Source organism: Carettochelys insculpta, chromosome 16, assembly GCF_033958435.1.
Source record: "Carettochelys insculpta isolate YL-2023 chromosome 16, ASM3395843v1, whole genome shotgun sequence".
NCBI classification, from domain to species: domain Eukaryota; kingdom Metazoa; phylum Chordata; order Testudines; family Carettochelyidae; genus Carettochelys; species Carettochelys insculpta.
Genome location: NC_134152.1, coordinates 23,421,013 through 23,443,141, shown reverse-complemented (window position 1 = coordinate 23,443,141; position 22,129 = coordinate 23,421,013). Strand labels below are relative to the sequence as shown.

General features: G+C 43.3%; 1 protein-coding gene across 2 annotated transcripts in view; it reads right to left on the bottom strand.

Moving 5' to 3' along the window:
* CYTH3 (cytohesin 3) overlaps nt 1-22,094 on the bottom strand; it is an 88,852-nt gene extending 66,758 nt beyond the window's left edge. For both annotated transcript variants that reach the window (XM_075010805.1, XM_075010806.1), the window contains exon 1: nt 21,943-22,094. In XM_075010805.1, the coding sequence (XP_074866906.1) occupies nt 21,943-21,967 (25 nt within the window). In that variant the 5' untranslated portion in view covers nt 21,968-22,094. The remainder of the gene's footprint in view (nt 1-21,942) is intronic.
* Between the last annotated feature and the right edge of the window lie 35 nt (nt 22,095-22,129).

Genomic DNA, 22,129 nt, shown 5'->3' with positions numbered 1-22,129 from the left:
AGGCCACTTGCTATGGTTACTAGCAAAGAATGACACAGACTGTCAGATTTTATTTGGCCCTATATTTAGCTTTATAAATGCTTATTTTTAAAAAACCTCAAGACTAACACAAATTTTTCTTTTCTCATATGTTTTTATATTCTAGTGCAAGAAGAATCTGTTTGCAGTGTTTGCATTTCCAGCACTATCCAATGTGCTACCATAAGAGAATCTCACTGACTGGAAAATTCCCATAAATTTAAAAAAAAAAATTACAATAAGCTCTTCCATATGTGGCAGCCTCGGGACTGGGAGTTTGCTGGATATTAAAATATTACGGACAATAGAGAGGATCCGTTCACTGCCCAGGGCCACACTACAGCAGCACTCCCCTCCCTGAAGCCCTGGACAGCCTGGCACCCGGAGCACTGCCTCCGTCTGTGCAGCCCACTCTGCACTCCCCACTGTGAGTCAGCTGCTCTCAGCGGCTCAAGCCTCACCCCATGCTGCCATGCAGAGCGGCTGGCTCCCCGTGCTCCAGCCATCTGTCTTGCCACCTTGCAGGGGTTCAGCAGCCCCCAGCATCTCAGGCCCTGTGCTGCCGTGCCTGGGGGGGGAAGGGGGGACTGGCATGTGGCAGGGGAGCACTCTTCCCTTCCCCCCCAACCCACTGGCAGCAGTTGCTGAGCAGCTCAGGAGCCTCACAGCCCAGGCAGGGATGGGGAGAGGTGGATATAGCAGCCTGGTCTCAGCTCCCAACCTGCATCTCAGTGCCAGTCTCTTGCTTAGGAATGGGAATGCATCAGTGGGTCAGGTGCAACAGGATCCCTTCACCACCTGTGAGCAGCACAGCTCCCCCAGAAGAAGAAACCTAAGTGCCGGGATAGTGCCTGGTGGCAGTTATTGTTAATGCCGGTTGATTGAATACTGGTTAAAACAGAGTTTACTGTAATAATAAAAAAATAAAAAGAGACTAGTCTGTTTTTAATATCCTAGCTACAAGAAATTCAAACAGTAAATAGCTTAATAAACAGCATGTTATATGCTAATTTTAAGTTTTCAGTTTTAAATACCAAATACTCTGTTAATAATAGAGAGACTTTCCAACAATGTAATTTTTATGTAAACATGCTTACTAAATGCTGTGGGAAAGCATGTAATTTTGCATGCCACAAGGAACTAGCTCACAAAAAAACAGACCACTTTGTTTCCATAGGAATTAATGACAACTGAAAGTGACAACTTACACCACAGAACACTGTCATTTCATTGCTAATTAATGAAGGTCATCACTGTGTTTACTCCATTCCAGAGAGTCTCAAGAGGCAGCTACATATAGCAGAACAAGCTGATGAACTGCGGGTTGTGAGGTAAGAATGGTGCCTGGTTAACAAAATACATTCATCCTCCATGTATATTCTCTGGTGTTGCAACTGTGTATTTGCTAAAATATAAATCAATTGTTGCTGGCACATGAAAATGTTATGTTGTCATGCGTATTTGTTTAAAATTAACCCTGTTCTGCAAATATTTTAAGGAGGGGTAGACAAACAAACATTCTGCTAGAATTATCGCATTATTACCCTTCTGAAGTTATATTCTACCCTTCCTGTAAATCAAAGGGACTTTTCAGTACAGGATGAATTCCAGGGAGCTTAGATTTTACACAAGCAAACAGGCACAGTCCCTTTCTAGGCAAGATTTGGGGTTTTTAACCAAGTACTAAACTCTCATTTAAATCACCAGGTTTACTCAGATATACCTAGAAAATCATTTGTTAGAGCAGTTTTTATCCCATATGTGCACTAATTAAAACATGTATTAGCTGTGTCAGCAATATGCTTTTGTGTGCCCCAGGGTCCGCCAATACAAATGGGCCCATAGTGCCCGTCCACTGCTATTCTTACTGCAGCAGCTGCAGTGGCCCGCTCCAAGCAGCTCTTAGGGTTGTTCTGGGGAGGCAGGAGTGCCAAGGAGTACTGAGGGCTGGTTGGGGAGTGGGGTTGGGGGAGTGCACTGCAGGCCAGGTAGTGCTGAGGGCTGGCTGCCCCAGCTTTGCCCTTTCCATCTAAGGCACTGTCCCTTCTCAGGATTTAGCATAGGCCCCACACACCCCTTGCCCAGGGCCTGGTGAAGCCATCAACCTCACTGGTTACAGTTACTACTTGAATTATGACAACAGGTACTTGCATGCTGCATCAGGACTTTTGATTTAAATTTCAAGGAAACAGTTAACTTGAAAATTGATTTTAGTCTCCTAAGCTGCTCATAAGAAGCATATGGCCTTTAAAAATTGACAGAAGAGACTTGAGTATCATCCTGTTCTTGTTGTACAAGAATGATGAAATTCTGCTTACTTTGCTGCCACAATGCCAAAAAGAGCGAACCAGTTTGCCTCATAGCACCCTACAAAACGTACGTCCATTTTTTAAAAAATGGAGAGATAAGAAACAAAATGTCCCCTAGATAAATGTTTAAAGCTAGAACCTTATAATACAATATGCATATTCAATGCGAGTATAGTGAAACAATATCATCATTTGTGCCATAAAATGTAAGTCTAAAACCAAACAAAAAACAAACAACAAAAAAGTGTCACTTCTAAAGGAGAAGGCCAATTAAGAGAGAGAGTTTTGGAGGAATATTTACAACACTCAGGCAGACAGCAGTTCTGTAAAATTAATTTAGTCTCCAGGAAAACATTCACCTTACAAAAAAGTTCAGTTCAGCCTAAAGAACAGGGTGATAGGGGTCTTATTACAAAGAACAGAATTTCCTTAAATGATGATTGAGTTCAAGAGCTCTAACCTAGCCTAAGCAATGAGGAATCCTGTAGCACCATAGAGACTAATGAGTCTACTGGGGCATAAGCTATTGTGGGTAAAACCCACTTCATTAGATGGAATTGAGGGGAAATATAAAGGCAGGTATATATGTAAGAAAATTACTGGGAAAAAAAAGTTACTGTTGATTGTAAAGGACAAGCAGTCCTGTAGCATCTTAGATTGTGTGTGTTCCCTTTGGCACAAAGACTGTCTGGTTTGTCCAATACACATGGAAGAGGGGTACTGCTGGCACGTGTCACTTAAGTTGAGGTGCAGGGTTTCCTTCATGGTGTGGCATATGTGGTTAGATCCCATCATGGTGTCGCTTGTACAGATATGTGAACAGAGCTAGCAAGGGATTTGCTGCAAGGACAGATTCCTGGGTTAGTGTTTCTGTGCTAGGCTGATGTGTGGCTGGAGGTATCTGCTCAAGGTTGGGGGATGTCTGTAGGCAAGGACTGGTCTGCCTACCAAACTCTGTGAAAGCACTGCCTCATTCTCCATGATAGGCTGTAGATCGGTGGTTTCCAAACTTTTCAGCATCACGCCCCCTTTTTGATTTCTGAGAACCCCTGACAACACCCAACCTCTTCTTTACCATCATCCAACCCCCCTTTTAACAAAAAATTCAATTTCTAATTAAAAATAAACACAAAAAACTTGATATAAAATGCTATTTGAAATTAAAAATAAGCACAAATAGTTCCTCTTGGCTGCCTGTGGTTGCTTGGTGCAGCCCCAGCTGGCCAGCTGCCTGAGCCCCATGCCAGCCACCAGAGCTGACCACAACAGTCACCTGCCCACCTGAAACCTGTACTGCCAGAGCTGCCCACCTGAGCCCCCCACCACCAGGGCCAGCCGCCTGCCTGCCAGCTGCCCAGGCCAGCTGCCTGCCTGAGCCTTGCACTGCTGGAACCAGCTGCCCACCCACCAGCTGCCTGCCCCAGGTGCGGGCCAGCTGCCCAAGATGCCCATCCAAGCCCCATGCTGCCAAGGCCAGCCACCCAAGCCCCACATTGCTGGGGCCAGCCACCTACCTGCCAGCTGGAGCTGCCCAAGCCCCGCGCTCCCGGAGCCAGCTGCCAGCCCGAGCCACCTGAACCCGAGATGCCGGGGCCAGCTGCCAAAGCACTGTGAATCCCACAAGCCAGCTGGCTGCCCAAGCCTCGCAAACCCTGTGAGCTGCCCACCCGAGCCGCTCCCATCCCACAAAGTCCCCCACCACCAGTCCCCCATTCTTACCTGGTCCCTATCCCCCTCACCCGAGCCAGGCAGCCCCAGCCTCTCATCTAAGCCCATCCTCCTATTCCTGCACCTCAACCCTCACTCACTCATCTTTGCAGAAAGCAGCTAGTTCCATGTGGGTCTTCACTGGGTGCCTGCTTTTTATAACATCTACGCCTGGTCACCCATGTAAAATGGCAGGGGCTGAGAGCCAGAAGCAAAGGCCAGCTCTTTCTTCAGGTGGGGGGGAAATGATGGGGGGGCTGGGTCACCTCGCACCCCCCTTGGAATTTCTTCATGCCCCCCAGTTTGGGAAACCACATTGTAGACAGTCAATGATGCACTGGAGAGGTTTTAGCTGGGGTCTGTAGATGATAACCAGTGGTGTTCTGTTACTTTTCTTTATCCAGAATGCACTGACGTAGGTGACTTCTGGGTATTTATCTGGCTCTGTCAATCCATTTGCTTACTTCCCCCACATGGGTATTTAAGTTTCAAGAATGATTGATAAAGATCTTATAGGTGTTTGTCTCTGTTTGAAGGACTAGAACAGATACAGTTGTTTCTTAGCATTTGGCTCTAGACAATGGATCATGTGATCAGGACAACAAGCCAGATCCAACAAACTATCATTCTTAAGTATTTTATACCCCTTAATTTCAAGCTGTCACATGAAGTAAACACATTAACAAAGCCGATATTACTTTAATGTCATTTGTCAGCTGTTCAAGATATTTTGAAAATGAACTGAGCTGCCTTCTTCACCCTTCAACTCCCTCCTAGAAGACACAGATCACTTTTCCTGTAGCACTCGACTAGTGCAGGAAAGGAACGTAATCCTGCAGTCTCTCCCAAATTCTAGTTCTGTGGGGCAGAATGGCAGACTATCTGCTAGCATTAGCCAACAGACTGGCCACTGGACCAGATTCATAGTAAGAGCCAAAGCATGTGTGAACATAATAGTTTTGAACACCATCCTTTGAATAGTATTGTTTTAAAAACTCCCTTTATTTTAGCTTATGAACAGAAGCATGTCTGACTACATACTAATAAATTCTTCTGGTAAATTTAGTCTCAGACTGTAGTTACTACAAGTCTCACATAGTTTGTCTGGTGCTGTCATTAACTGCTTAATTAAGGCGTTAACAACTGAAATGACAGAGGAAAAGAGCATCCTGAAATTTAGCATGGTCATTTCAGGAATCTGTTTGCAAAAGTATGTCTGAGAAGGAAACAGAAGAGGCAAATTCCTGAAGAATTCTGTATTTCCAACATACACAGGACTGGTCTCAAATACCCCCCAAAACAGGATGTCTGTCTAGAATTATAAGGAAACGTCAAGTAATTTGATCTTCTTAAAACAAGTTTGAAAGACAAAATCATTATACCATGTTTTAATAATGATTATTAAAATAATTTCATTCACTTTTCAATAGAGCTGCAGTATGGAACTCCATCTTACTCTGTCTATATATCTGACGTTGACCAGAAGGCCTCCTCTACACTGCTGGGAAGATTATGCTTCCTGTAAACTAAATTTAAATCCTTTAAAAAAATTACCCTGTTTCTTCCTTTATCCACCTCCTGGCTAAACTTCGAAAGGGGCATGATAATGAACCTAACTGAAGGATGCTAATGAGGTGCTGCCATGAATATGTAGTGCCTCATTAGCATAATGGTGGGCATGGCATTTTCAAAGTGCCACTTTCGATCACACACGGCTTGTCTACACGGACCCCGTGTACTCGAAAATCCCCTTATTCCTATAATCAAATAGGAATAGATGAGCCACATGCGACTGAAAGGCCGTGTCTACACGTGCCCCAAACTTCGAAATGGCCATGCAAATGGCCATTTCGAAGTTTACTAATGAAGCGCTGAAATGCATATTCAGCGCTTCATTAGCATGCGGGCGGCAGCGGCGCTTTGAAATTGACGCGCCTTGCCGCCGCGCGGCGCATCCAGACGGGGCTCCTTTTCGAAAGGACGCCACCTTCTTCGAAGTCCCCTTATTCCCATGAGCTCATGGCCATTTGCATGGCCATTTCGAAGTTTGGGGCACGTGTAGACGTAGCCAAAGTGGCACTTTCAAAGTGCAGCAGCTGTCATTATGTTAATGAGGTGCTACATATTCATGGTAGCACCTCATTAGCATTTTTCGATTAGGTTCATTATCACACCCCTTTCAAAGTTCTGGGGCTAGTGCAGACATAGCCATTCTGTATAAAACAGAAACAGGTTCGAGACAAATACAGTGTAAGAAAACATTGTTTCCCAATTGTTCCCTAGATGCATCCCACCTTGAACACTCATTTTGAAGGACCTCTCAGCAGTAGCACTTTAGAAAGAGCAGGATTTCATATGCACTAAAATACTGCTCCTACAAATTACTGTAGTACATCTGCCTTCTAATGGTCTTCTAAAAGACTATACAGTTTTCTATTTGTGTTAATTGTGTATGATTTTGTTTAAACAATATAAAGAAATGCCACATTTAAGCTATTTAAGGTCTCAAACAAAATATGAAGGCGTTTAAATATTTCAAGATGATGATTATAGCACAGTCTTGAAATGGAGACTCTTAGTTCTTGTTGCTTTTATATGAATATTTTTGTAGAGTCACTTTTTTCCCACCCTACCCTTTTCCTTTACTGAATTTTCACACAATGACTTAGATTTGACCATCAACAGACGTGAGCTGCAACAACAAATGTTACAGCTGGAACCTATATTAGTCCCAGCTGCAAGTGATCTTGAGCTGCATTTAAAATAAAAGGGAGCCAAACAGGCAAACAACAGATTTCTGTACATTTGTATCACATCATTATTCCATCATAACCCAACAAACTTCTTTTGTTTTTTCTAAACTGATTTTCCTTTTCATTTTTTAAGTTCAAACATTAAAAAAAAGCTTTTGCAAGAGAACAGTATTTAAAAAAAAAAAAGTTTACTACAGAAAGCCAGAAAAATAATCAGCTCCATATGGACTTTAAAATCGAACATACCACTAGGAATGTTTGTGCCAAGTCCATCCACCCACGGACTCCACATACTTTTGAGAATTATTTATATTTCATTTTGATTACCGATTTCACCTAGGTATCCCATTTAATAACAGAAGTTAGTTTTGTCACGTCTCCAACAAAGGTAGATGATGCAAAGATAAAATAAGTTTTCAAACTCTACAAACTATATAAAAGTAGTGATATAAAAGTGCACTTGGCTCACCAGTGAAATTACAAGTAAGGACTACAGGACTGTATCTTTGGACTATTACTCTTACATTTACATTCTTAACAAAACAAAAAAACAAAAAAAAATCAGCTAATCTTTTTAGATCATTTATTTCTGCTGATGTCATAAACAGTAGGGTCTCAAGATTTACGAACTCAATGTTCGTGAATTCAATTAGTCGCGAGCAGCCGAGCAGCCACTTCCCTCCGGGCCCCGGGCATGAGTGCTGGCAGCTTCCGCTTCCCTTGGAGCCCCAGGCAGGAAGGTCGGCAGCCACCACTTCCCCTGGGGTTTTAGGCAGCAGTGCCACCAGCCAGGCTCCAGGTGGGAGCCATATTCATGAAACTCAACATTTGTGAAGGTACTCAACAGAGAACCCTCACAGATGTTGAGACCCTACTGTACTGGTATTAAACCAACACTAAACATTACAGCACAACCAGCTTACAATATACAAAGTGAGATTAGAGTTACAAGTATTTTGATTTTAAAATTACTTGAAAAACTTTTCATCTTAAGTTTTCAAAAATATTACACTAAATGCACAAAAATCCTCTTTATACAGTAAACTCTTTCATATCTGGCATTCTATCATCTGGAACCAAGTACCCTCATCCCTTGCTATACGAGCATAACTGGTTCCCAAATTTCTGCTCATAGGCGAAAACTCAGAAGAGCGACACTAAATTCCCATTAAAATACATGTAAAAGTCTCCAGTTCATTCCAAGTGCTTGTTAACTTGACATGAACCAGTTGAGTTAAGGTACTTTTCTGAGGTATTTGAACAGCATGGCACGTAGAGCAGGGATTCCCAGCCTATGGGTCCCATTAGATTTGTTAAAGGTCACCAGCTGGGCAGTTCCCGGCTGTATGTGGCTATTAAAGAAGCCATTTGCAACTTCTTAAAACTACTGCCTTAGGCAGATATCTATCAATAGAGATAGCTGCCATCTCCACCAGCTATCTCTATCACTAGGGATAGCAACTGCCTTATGCCTAGGCGCTGAAACCTTAACACTTGAGTTAACTGCTGGAAGAAGGACGGCTAGGGGAAATCACCCAGCCGAGCAGCCCCGGTGAAGAGGCTGCAGGGGGAGGAGGAGTGTCTAAGGCTGCAGCTGTTGAGGGATGCAGGGAGTGTCTAAGACCGGGGGGAAGTTTGGGGCTGCTTCGGGGAGTGTAAAGCCGGGGGCAGTTTGCAGCTGCCGGGGGAGGGGTTAAGGCTGGGGGCAGTTTCGGACCCCAGGGGGGTTAAAACCTGGCGGAGGGTGAGGTCTGAGGGGCGGGCAGGGAGACTAATACAGCAAACCCTCGAGTTACATGGGGGTTGTTCCTGCAACCCCTGTATAATTCAAATTTTCCTGCAAGGGGAGAGGAGCCAGGAACCACCAAGGCTGGTCAGATTCCTGGCTGCCAGAGTGACAGGAGCTGGGAACTAGGGGCAGGCTGGTTCCAGTCTCCCCATGGCTTGTGGGTCTGGGAAACTGATCAGCTGATGGCTGGTCAGTTTCACGTTCTTACCATTGCAGGGAAGGGAACAAGGCTAAGGGCCTTCTCCCTCTCTTCCCACTGCCTAAGGGATGTCAGACAGCTGCATGTCTGAGGGAAGGGAGGGAGAAGGCTCCAGCCGCAGGGCTGCGGGTCTCCCCACCCCCTACCTGGGACCCCATGGCTGAAGCAGAGCCAGCTGCAGGGCTGCGGGTCTTCCAGCCTCCCACCCAGGGACCCCACGGCTGGCTCCGCTCCAGCCATGGGGCTGCAGGTCTCCCCACCCCCAGCCAGGGACCCTGTTCATATAAGTGGGGGAAGTTCACTCATACAGTGAATAAAGGCAGGTATATATGTTCCTCATTTTAGCAACTGCTCATTAGTAAAGAACTTGTTAAACGAGGGATAAGTGTACAGTATAGTGAAAGTAAATAAATACAGCAAATACACTATAAGTTTACAGTGTACAATACTACTGTTGTTGGTAAATAAAGTACTCTGAATACATTTTTATTTGTTTCTTAATATCTAATATTGTTTTTCTTTAGTGTTATTCATTGCTAGGTATACCTCTCTATTATTCAAAATATTTGAATATTCAGCAGCCTCACGGTCCTGAGGCTGCAGGATATGAAAGAGTTTACTATATAGAAAAATCATCATTCATATATTGCTTTAATCTATCCTTACTAATACATCTACAACAAGCTGAAATGTCACAGAAGTTCCTGGAAAGGTTGGCCCTGTGGAGTAAACAAGAGGCAGGTTTGAGGACTTGGGACTACAGAGGGCAGCAGCATAACTGGTTTACAGAACTGATCAGTGCTGTGAATGTGGCAGTTCAACAAATTGACAGCACGGCCTTAATAAAAAAACAAAAACAAAACACAACTCTTATTTTACCACCATTTTTCCTCCAAGTAATCAAGTTGGCAGATCCCTTACCATGGGTTGTCAGTCAGCATAGTTTGCAAGCAGCTTTTCGGAGCAGGCACATATAAGTGGCATAGTACTTTTCATGTGCAAGAAAGGGGCCAAACTGTTCTGAACCCTTTTTACCAGAACTTAAAAATATACAAAACCAAGCCCCTTTCCTGAACACATTAGGAGCCTCACTGCTGGAGAAGGCACCCATCCAGTAGGACTCCTGCTGAAATAACATCTCTGATTCACAGGACCGCCTCCAAAATTCTCTTGTTTTATCTTCAGTTTCTCAGCTGCTCTCCTTTTCAAATCCTCTGACTGGTCATTTATCAATCATTAAAAGGGGAATGTGATACAGCTTTACAAATAGGAGAATTACATATGCAAATGGCCACATAATCACATAGTACTGAGAAACAGCATACATTCCGGTGGGAACATTTCTCTTTGGTCTATTAGAATGAGTGGGCAGGATGTTCATTTACCCAGACTGGCGTCTTAGATGAGCCAGTAAGAATAATGTTCAAACCCTGCTTACAGAACAAGAGACAACACAATTCCTATTTTGCAATTTTCAGATATATAGTACAATTGCACATTAAATCTTTAAAGTGCCACTTAGGGATGCTATCATTCCCTGAGTAGAATTCTCATTTAACTTAAACAGGAATAGTGTTGGTCACAATTGGGCACATTAAACTAGATTTCTTGCTTATGATGTAAAGTCCTTTATATAGGTGTAACATTATAAGTTTAGAAAAACAAAAAGTCATGTTTTTGTAGAAAGAGAGGGGAGGAAAGAAGTAAAAAAATCACATTACATAGTCACTAAGGCTACGTCTACACGTGCACATTACATCGAAATAGCTTATTTCGATGTAGCGACATTGAAATAGTCGATTTCGATGAATAACGTCTACACGTCCTCCAGGGCTGGCAACGTCGACGTTCAACTTCGACGTTGGGCAGCACCACATCGAAATAGGTGCTGCGAGGGAACGTCTACACGCCAAAGTAGCACACATCGAAATAAGGGTGCCAGGAACAACTGCAGACAGGATCACAGGGTGGACTCAACAGCAAGCCGCTCCCTTAAAGGGCCCCTCCCAGACACAGTTGCACTAAACAACACAAGATCCACAGAGCCAACAACTGGCTGCAGACCCCGTGCATGCAGCATGGATCCCCAGCTGCTGCAGCAGCAGTCAGAAGCCCTGGGCTAAGGGCTGCTGCACACGGTGACCACAGAGCCCCGCAGGGGCTGAAGACAGAGCGTCTCTCAACCCCTCAGCTGATGGCTGCCATGGCGGACCCCGCTATTTTGAAGTTGCGGGACGCAGATCGTCTACACATGCCCTACTTCAACGTTCAACTTCGAAGTAGGGCGCTATTCCCATCCCCTCATGGGGTTAGCGACTTCGACGTCTCGCTGCCTAACGTCGATTTCAACTTCGAAATAGCGCCCAACACGTGTAGCCGTGACGGGCGCTATTTTGAAGTTGGCGCCGCTACTTCGAAGTAGCGTTCACGTGTAGACGTGACCTAAAACACCTGAAGATTATCATAAGAAAGAAAGTTACCTGTAGCATATACTGTAACTGAACAAATAAATAGGTAATACGCAATTTCACTATGTAAATTATGTTGGTGTTCATGATGTGGTCATATAATGAATCAACTCTACAATTCACAACTGCTCCCACACAAGACATTAAGGAAATATTAGCCTTCCCATCAAATGGCAAGACTTGGTCGCAGATGAGGAGCTTTGGAACAGAGCAGAACAAGAACCACTTGACATTCAAATCAAGGGAAGAAAGTGCGGACAGCTAAGCCATACCCTCAGGAAACCATCATCCAGCATAGCTCATCAAGCTCTCAAATGGAACCTGCAAGGAAAACGCACAAGAGAAAGACCTCGGACAATGTGGCGAAAACCTACTGAGACTGAAAGACAACAACTGGGGTACTCCTGGGGTCAGCTAAAAGTTTTGTCCCGAGACAGAGTGAAATGGAGGGAGACTATATGCCACCTGGAGTACAAGTGTTTAAGTCAAGTCAAGTTAATGTTTCTAATGAAAACTTGAGGGTTTTACTCTAAAAAAACAAAATCAACAAGGACTAATCTATATTTTTCTGTTCAAGACTTGTGTACATCCATGTGTACCTCCTAAAGGATCACCTTTTTAAATGCTAATTTCAATCAGAAAAGCTTTCTGCTTATAACCGTTTGTTTTTCTTAAAAGAACTCTACCTACAAAAATACACCACCTACACCAGTAGATAATATAACTGGGAAAATAACTGTGCCGTACTTTGTTTTCTTTTAATTAAACCTTACATTATCATCAAATTATAGGTTTAAAATATCTCCAAAATTTAATAAAATAAACTTTACGCAGATGTTCACCAAAACAAAACAAGAATGTTTTTACTTCATAGCAACCATGTAGGTCAAGCCACTTCCTTTTTCAGACAAATCTCAAAGGACCACAAGACAAATGGTCTTCTAGTGGATTTTATGTATCTATCCCGGCTAAGAGGAAATAGCACTGTCCAAAAAATGTACTGCATTACGTTTTCCCATGAAATTGTTGGATTCTTTTTAAAATTAAAATATCTTTGTCAAGTAGTTGCTTGCTAAGTATACTTGTTAAAAATTAGCTAGTTACTTTTATCTAGTATGATTTGTGATGAAGATGCATACAAGTCAGATAACCATTCCTTATGAGACTACAAAAAGTAAAGTACTCATACCCAGGAATGCTGAAGTTATGGTTATCCACACAACCTTCTCTCTGCTTCCATGCAGCAACATGATCACATATGACAGATACTGTGCTCTGAATGTGACAGGAGTGGAGATGCTCAGAGAACAAGGCAGTGTTCAGCATGTGCCCATGCACCTTATTAACTCCATATCCTTACTAAGACCACTGTTTTACTATGGTGTATACGTAAATATCTTGATGAATTTAAAATTAAAGGAAAAAAGGATCATGTTACATTCACTGTACACCATCCACATTTTAAAATTACTGAACCTAGAGAAACAGTGCCTCAGTAAGTCACAATCCACTGCCTCATTCGTTGTCCATCCAGATGCACATGCTGTATGAGAAGAAATACTACGTGCTCACCTAATCAAGGACTATACCTTGAGAGAATACTCTCCAGGATCCACTGCATTAAAAGACAGACAAACTATTCAGCATAAAAACAAAAAGCAGTCAAGTAGCACTTTAAAGACTAGCAAAATAGTTTATTAGGTGAACTTTCATGGGACAGACCCACTGATGGTCTGAAGAAGTGGGTCTGTCCCACGAAAGCTCACCTAACAAACTATTTTGCTAGTCTTTAAAGTGCTACTTGACTGCTTTTTGTTTTGATAGTGTATAGACTAGCACGGCTTCCTCTCTGTTACTATTCAGCATAAGGATTAAGTATAACACAAGAAATAACAAATCAAGAGAGATTAGAGTTGCCAATTCTGGATGGACATGTTCCTGGAAGTTTCTTCACATAATTTTTAATTAAAATTACCCTTCAATTTCTTGACATTCCAGGACAATCCTGCAGACCTAGCAACCATACTGTAGATAGATGGCTGAGTACAAGCTACACAACAGGGATCAGTGTGACAGGTAGCACAGTAGGGGTGTGTCTGCACAGGCACAAAGCTTCGAAATAGCCATGCTAATGGCCATTTCGAAGATTAGTAATGAGGCGCTGAATTGAATATTCAGCACCTCATTAGCATTAGGACGCTTTCGAAACTGCACGGCTCGGCACGGCTATACGGGGGTCCTTTTCGAAAGGACCCCACACCTTTTGAAATCTCCTTATCACGATTCTTTCGAAGATGGGGTTTAACTTTTGAAAGAGCTGCGTCTACACTGGCTTTCTTCTTTTGAAAGAAGCTCTTTCGAAATTAGAATATGCAAGTGAGGTGCCAACTAGGCAAATTTATGTTTCATTTGCATTTTTGTTTACCTCATTTGCATACCTCTTTCGAAAGAGGAATGCAAGTGTAGACGCACCCAGTGTGTGTGTGAAAATTTAACGAAGTGGGCAATGGAAGGCGGCTCTTAGGGCAAACCAGAGACAGGATTTGAAATCTTAACAAAGGATAAGAGTTGACAGATAGGCCATGAAGGACCCTGAAAGTGAAGGAAAGGGGCTTATGTTTGATGCAACAGGAAAGAAGGAGCCCATGGAAGGATGTAAAGAGGATGTAATGGTTGAAACAAAAGGTAAGGAGAATGATTTCTGAATGGATGTGATTGGGGTAAGTTTGCATTTGTCAAGGACAGATAGAAGATATCGCAGTAACCGAGACAAGAAGAGAAGAATCTTAACATGAGTTTTAGCTATACAGATAGAAAAGTATTTTGGAGACAATATACAGAAAGCACCCACAAGGTTCAGTCATAGTCTGGATTTGAGGACCTAAGGAGAGGTCTGACTGAGTTGAAGATGACACCCAAGATACATGCATCAGGAGCTACTGAGGAAGGCTCGCAGGAGATGAGGGAGCAGCGATGAAAGAGGTGGGGCAGCAGATAAATCAGGGTCATCAAGAATAGGATTTTTTAATATGGGACAGGCTAAAGAATACTTCTGTTGCACAGGGACAAGCAAGAGAAGAGTGACAGGTTAGAAGAGGTGATGAGAATAGACATGAGAAAGATCAGGAGATGGGATGGGGCTATTGAGGCAAGTGGAAGGTTTAGAAAACGGCAAACTTCTGCACGTGAGAGGGAAACTGCTGTAAGAGGGGTAAGGGAAGGCAACCAAGGGGAAGGAAGAGTTACATTTTATCAGTTTTCTCCAGAGTAAAAAGTGGCAAGATTCTGTGCAGAGATGAAAGCAGAGACACAAGGAAGGAGGATCTGAGGAATTCTGCTTGTAACTGAACTGCAGCACATATTCTACAGAGACATCTAATCTTGCTTTAAGGGGGTAGATCCTCCATTACTGTAGTCATAGTTCCACTAAGTGATGGAGAATCTACTATACCCCTTGATATATTGTTCCTATGATTAACTGCCCTAGTCTCTTAAAAATTGCCCCTTATTTCTAGTTTGAATTCTTCTAGCTGTTAGATCTTGTTACATTTATCAGAGAGATTAAAGACTGTTTAGTATTACCTTCTCCCTGTGTAGGCACCTATAAACCATGTTCAAATTATCTCTTAACTTTCTCCTTGACAAAGTAAATAGTCTTTATTCCTTAAATCTATCATTGCAAGATCTGCTTGCCAGACATTAAATCATTCTTAACGGTCTTTTCTGAACCTTCTCCAAATTTTTAAACATCCATTTTAAAGTGTCAACAATTGGATTGGACACAGTATTCCTGTAAGAGCAACGAAGGGTCCTGTGGCACCTTATAGACTAACAGAAGAGTTTTGAGCATGAGCTTTCGTGAGCAGACTCACTTCATCAGATGCTGAATAGTAACAGAGAGTAAGCCGTGCTAGTCTATACACTATCAAAACAAAAAGCAGTTAAGTAGCACTTTAAAGACTAGCAAAATAGTTTATTAGGTGAGCTTTCGTGGGACAGACCCACTTCTTCAGGCTGGCTAAATATAGAAGCAGCTTCCCCTCCCTTGGTGTTCACACCTCCAGATCAACTGCTGGTAGTAAGTCTCACCCTTGCTGACTGAGCTAACCTTGTTATCCTCACCCTTGCTCTGCCTTATTTATACCCGGCCCTGCAGATTTCCAAGACCAACATCTGATGAAGTGAGTCTGTGCTCACGAAAGCTCATGCTCAAAACTCTTCTGTTAGTCTATAAGGTGTCACAGGACCCTTCGTTGCTGTTACAGATCCAGACTAACACGGCTACCCCTCCGATAGTACTCCTGTAGTGATCTTAACAATATCACTTGCAGAAGTAATATTGGCCTATTCCAAGTGGATATTCTTCAATTTGTACATCCAAGGATCATATTAGCCATTTTAGCAACAGTAGTGAATTGAATGGGAGCCCACATTAAATTCAGTTATCTACCATGGTCCCACATCACTGTCATGTGGTATATAACCCTGTTCTGTATGCACTTGTCTATATAAATACATATTGTTTTGTTGCACCATGTCATTCAAAGAACACTGTGTATGAGTATTCCTTATTTACTACCCCATGACATTTTGCAGACTCTGTGAACTTTATCATCAATTATTTCAAGTTTTCTTCTGATGATTGGAAGGAAACATTCAATAACACTGGACCAAGAACAAATCCTTGAGATCTGCCTGTTCAAATTTCCATTTATCATTACATTTTTAAAATCTAGCAGTTAGACAGTTTTTAATCCATTTAATGTGTTGTGTTGATTTCCCAAAGAACTATTTATAGTCCAAATCTCAGATGCTAGAATGCTTTAACTTACTTGACACTACCAGTTAGCTTTTGCAATCAAACCTGTAATTACATCTATGACGGGGTGTAACAACACTCTCCCCACCCCCACTCTGGACCTGAAGGGGCTAAACTGGCTCACCTGGCTCAGGAAGTCCCTCCCCCACAGCCCTCCTGCGCACGCACTCTCTGGAGGACAGCTGTAAGGGCCCGTAGAGCTGCTCAGTTAGGGCTGACTGCTGCAGGGGAAGAAACACTGATAGACCAAGCAATGGTAGCCAGTCTGTGAGAGACTGCAGGGGAAGCCACCAAACCAAAGTGAAGAGATAGACAGGACTACCCACAAGAGACTCATAGGAAGCAGTCCAGGAATTGTAAGCCCTCCAGAAGCTCAGTGTGTTGTGGTGGGATTCCCTTCTGAGGTGGTAGTGGACCACTCCACTGCTGACAGGGCACTGAGCTGGGACCTGGTGGAAAGGAAGCATCTGGATCCCCCTCCTCATCAACCCTATACAGGGATTTATGTCTATTGTTCTGCTGCTGGCCATTAGGCTGTACTACCCTTATTACAGGATGGAAGTATACTGACTCCGTGGCTGCTAGGCAGTGCTACCTTGATCACATGGGGGCACTGTAGTGACTCTGGCTAGTAGATGATGCTACCCTGATCACAGAGGGAATAGCATTGCACTCTGGCTGTTATGCCACAGCACCCTGCAGGAGAGGGGTGGTGATAGGGACTGTGACTGTTAAGCCATGCTACCCTGGAGGGAAGGGGTTGAATATGGTTTGAGGGGCCACAGAGGACTCCAGGCTGCCCTGACAAGGGGATGGGCAGGGTGACCTTGACAACATCAAAGAGCAAAGCTTACTTACCATTAAACAATGCTGACTGATATTTTTCTGGTCCTTAGTTCTTTATTGATCAAGTTTCATATCAGTTACTCCATTACTTTGCTTGCAACCAATAAATAGGGAAGTATTAGTCTAGCAAGACTAAACCAGGGTCATCCCATTTCTCCTTTTTAATTATTGGCAAAATACAGGTTCTCTTCATTGGGAATTTTTCCAGTTGCTTAACAAAAACAACAAACTTCAATCCTCAAAGAGCTTTCTGGCCAACTCTTTAGAACTACAGGTGCAAGTTATCTAGATCTGGGGCTCTGAAATTAGATGTGAGAGATGCTTTTTAGCATAACATAACATACTCTTTGGTCACTGATGGAATATAATGCATATCATATTAATACAGTATTGAGACTTGGTTCCAAAACACAAAAATATTTGTGTATAATATGATATAGTGGATTTCCAGTTCACATGGATTTTCCACTTCATATTCTCCCTTCCATGTGCTTTTACAGAGAATAGAAAAATATAAGACACAGAAAGGTTGACTTGAGCCTAAGAATATTTATTTTTGGCTCCTACCCTATTTTTTAAGAACATCCATATCTTTCTTGGGGCACTTTTTGCTTTATTAAATGTATCATTCTTTAATCTACAAATGAATATTCATACTTCCCTATTTAGACAGAGTGAAAGCAGACTTAACTATATTTGCTTTGTCAGTAAGTGGTTCTTCTGTGGCCTGTGTGAAATATGCTGGTGGTTTAAGTCTAGTTCCTAACGGGCAGGTGTCTACACCACAGAAACCAGCACCACACTTGGCATTCTCATTGGCAACAGAGAGGTCAAGGACGGAAAGAGCCTGAAGCCTGAAACACTTTTTAAAGAAACACCTCAGTTCAGGAAATAGCATGGAGAAACTTACATTGCTGCAACTGTTTGGAGAGGGTGGAGGCATTTGTATCTGCTTGAATTCAACACGTTGTATTAAGTTGGATTTATAAACAAAGTAAAAGCTCTGACCAAAAAAGCTGCTCATTAAAAAGAATAAGACTAAATCTTGCAATCCTTTCATAAGCAGAACCTCTAATGACCTGAATGGGAGAAAATATGCAACAATTTCCTGACTTGGACTCAAATTCAAGAAAATAAACAAAAGAACTAGACCTGATCTTAAAACAAAATACTGGAACCTTGTTCTAGCATAAATTTTTAGGCAGAATAATCTGATCTGACAAAGAATTTCAAGCTGTGGAAATTCTCACAACAAACTTTTGCTATTTAACTCTAAACAAGCATAACACCTGCCACCAAAATTAATGCAGGTCAAGTACCTCAGATATCCAAATGCAAAATTAATACCATATTAACTGCAGCAATTAATACAAGAAAAGCTTTAAACTATCAAAGTCAGAAGAGAAAGAATTTCAAGCTAAGGAGGGTAGGGAATCCACATCATCTCCTGAATTAAGTACAAATACCCTGGTAATCAGAACAGAATGAACAGCTGAAATAAACAATAATTTGGATAATATCTTACTCCTGTCCTATAAACACAGCCCCTTGAAATCAACAAGTGATTTGTGCAATAATATATGATATGCCTTCCCACATGTATGCTGAGTGGGTTGGGAGGGTTTACATGAGTAGAAGGTGTGTTCTACCTTTGACAACTTTTCTATTAAATTTTATTTTTCTCTTGTAATGATAATTCATAGCTGTTTTCATCCACAGATGTGAAAGCATTCTACTAAAAGAGGTAAATGTAATTTTTCCCATTTTACAGATGAAGAAACTGAGGCACGAGGAGGTGAAGCCAAGCTAAAACTGCAGGCTAATGACAGAGCTAAGAATGGAACTCAAGTGTCCTGAAATGCAAGCCAGTGCCCTAGGTACTCTAATTAGTTCACTTATGACTTGAACACCCCTAGGTGGGTCCTTCAGCAACAGGAAAGAAACTACTTTTAACATACTAAAAATGCAATTTTAAAAGTTCTCAGAACTGGGCAGGGAGATTCAGAGCATGTGTATCTAAAACTGTTAACTCTCTTCAAAAGTGAGTAGATTTCAGGTTGATCCTTTGCTTTGTATATGCTATTTCCCTGTCAGGAAATGGTCAGTTTTCTTACCCCTTGTCATTCCAAAATCTGGTTAGTTTAAAACAATGAACTAATCCTCCTCTATTAACAGCAGTTATGAATAAGAAAGGAAAGTATCTTTCCTTGATATAAAGTAAGCATATTAATCACCAAAGACCAATATAACAGTTTAAATACACTTCATTTTGAGCAGGACAGGGAACTCCTGGCCTGCATTCCAGATCTGAACTGCGGCTTGTCTGGATCTGGACCTCTGGGTCCCTCCAGGGCATCTGGTCTGCGGCAGGGTGGAGGGTTTGGACCCCCGAGCCTCACAGGCCAGAGCAGGCAAACCATGATCTAGATCCAAAATGTGTGGGCTGTGCTGGGCGCGGGAAGTGGCTACAGACTCTGCTGCCTGGCACTGCTGTTCTCCCAACAGGGACAAGGGAAGGGGGAGCAACAATGGCCTCGGCAGCCTGCTGGGAGGCTTCCTACAGCTGCCCCAACTGGCCAGAATTCTCCCATCTCATCCTCTTCCTGCACCTTCCTTCCTACCCTGAACTCCTCACCCACACCCTGCTCCTGACCCTGCCTCCGAAATCCTCCATCTCCACCCTCCTGCACCCTCTCACCCTCCCCACCCACACCCCACATACCCCTCCTATACACCCCTCACCCCGACCCTGACTCCTTCCTACCAGACCCCACTCCCAAGTGGATCCTGTACCCCACTCTGGCCCAGACAACCCACCTCCAGCCCACTCCTGCACCCTCTCTCCCACCAAGACCCTCCTTCCTGCTTCTCTTCTGTGACCGCCAACCTAAAAAAGTTTCCCATACCTGATGCAGAGACTAGGGAGTTTCAATCATTTATCTCTAATATGACACTATGGACACATGTAAACTATATAATAATTTGAATAATACTCTTTTAATTAAATGAGATGTAATAAGCAATGCAAGAAAAAGAACAGAAGTGACTTATTTAATAATCAGTGGTTCCATTTTGAGGACCCAGTCTTTGAAAAGTTCCAAGGATGTCAAATCCAAAGGATACATCAATGAGAGCTGAAGGTACTCAAAACCCCAAAGCAGGCTCTCTGAATCTTGGAGAACTTACTAAAGAAGCCAGTTTTTCTCTCACTTTGTTGTGTGAAAGGAAGAATTTTTCACTGATTCCAGCTCATACATGTGAAAAATAGGCATATTAAATGGATTCACAAAAAACAAGCAAATTAAGGTACTCTTTACATAGGTGAAAGTTCAATGATATACTGTTGCTATATTGTTGATGTAATATCAATTTTTTAAAACAAATCTTTAATAATTTTTCTTCTGTTTACTACAGCATTTTCCCATTACTATTAGTAGCAGTAAAATCATTTCCTTCCTTATTTAAAGGAAAATAATACCTATTATTGCCAAAACAGTGAGGCAAATAATTGCTGAGAAATACTGATGATTTCAGACAGACAGAGTTTGTAGGATGTTTTCTGTGATGTTATTGATTCATCATGGCATTTTTTTCACTTGTCAAAACAAATACCACACCCATTTGATTTCAGGCTTCCATCTCACTACAACTATGAATCACACTACTCATTACTCGACATATTTATAATGAAACAAATATATTCATCCATGCACAATTACTATTTATTTAATTTAGAATACATTTTGATTAACTCCCTCATCCTGAAAAATTATGGAAAATTGTTCATCAGCATCCTTATTTTTGAGACCATTGATAAAAACAACACAGAGAATGCATTTTACATTAAATATAGAAAGCCCTAGTGCAAATCTGGTTTGGGGTCTGTTAGGTTATGTAGCTGTACCAGCTAACACCTGAAAGGTCACAATTTGCACTAAAAGATAGTGAAAGAGGCATGTCCTGATCTTCTGAAGTACCCCTCCGGAAACGTTAACAATACCTATGGAAGCTGTTTACCTGGTGTAAACTGGATGAACCACTCAGTGATTATCACTGCACCTACATTAAAATGACACACACGCAGGGCTGTTGCAGAATAATAATTAGCCTTTTCATTGTACACTTACTGCAAATCTCACACAATTTCTGCAAGGAACAGCAGCTGCATACAGTCTGCAATGATTTTGCTGTCTTGAGAAACAAGAACAAACAACTGGCTGTCAACACCAAGGAGTGTGTCAACTGCAAGAGCTGGCCAAATGTAGGGTGCACAGAGCCCTCTATTGTTGTCAGCACACAGAACTGAGCCAGTCACCCCTAACAGGGGCAATGTCTCTACCCTAGATTCAGCAAAGACTAGGACATCCCTGCCTGAAGGATAAGGCCCATTTCTCCTCCAACAACGTTCCTCTTTATTCAGGATGGAGGAAGCTGCAAACTATTCACTACTTGTTGGTATAGTGGCTTCCCTTGGTTTTCCCAGAGTGCCATTAATAAACAGGCACAAAGAAGGTCTCTGGGTGAGAGTGTGTGGGCTGAGAGAGAAGTGCATGAATGGGGCTGTGGGGGGGAGAAGGGAAGGAAGGGCAAAGCGGATGAATGTGGGGCACGCAAGTGAGCGAAGGGTAAGATGGCAATGGGGTAAGTACTCTCCTTTAAAGGTGAGGTGGGGGAGCCACTGCTGGGGATGGGATGTTGGAGGCCCGGGGGGCAGCCATGGGGTAGCCCAGGGCGCTCGGTCGGAGCGAGGGGGAGGGGGTGGCTGCAGCCGGGGTGGGAGTCAGGCAGGAGGCCACGCGCCAGGGGCGTGGCGAGCGTTATAACGAGGGCTGGCAGACACCAGCCGCGAGAGCACAGCGCGAGCCATGGTTGGAGTCTCCCGGTGAGCAGGACGCGCGAGACAGGGAGTCACCCCACCCCCCCGCCCCGACACACCAGCCTCGCCAAGCGGCCGCCTCAGCTCAAAGCCCCCACGGCAGAGACCGGCTCCCGGCCCACAGCCGCGGCGGCCTGCCCCCTCCCCCCGCCACTTACCGCCTCCCCCGCCCTCTTCGTCCATGTCAGGCGCCGCGAGCCGGACTTGCGGGCGCGGCAGAGGCCCGGGGCTTGGCCCGGCAGCTCCCGTCGCCCTCCTCACGCGCTCACACCCAGCAGCCGCCCCGAGCTCAGCCCCGGCGACGGCAGCAGCAGCAGCAGCTGCTTCTCCCCGAGCCGCCCGCCC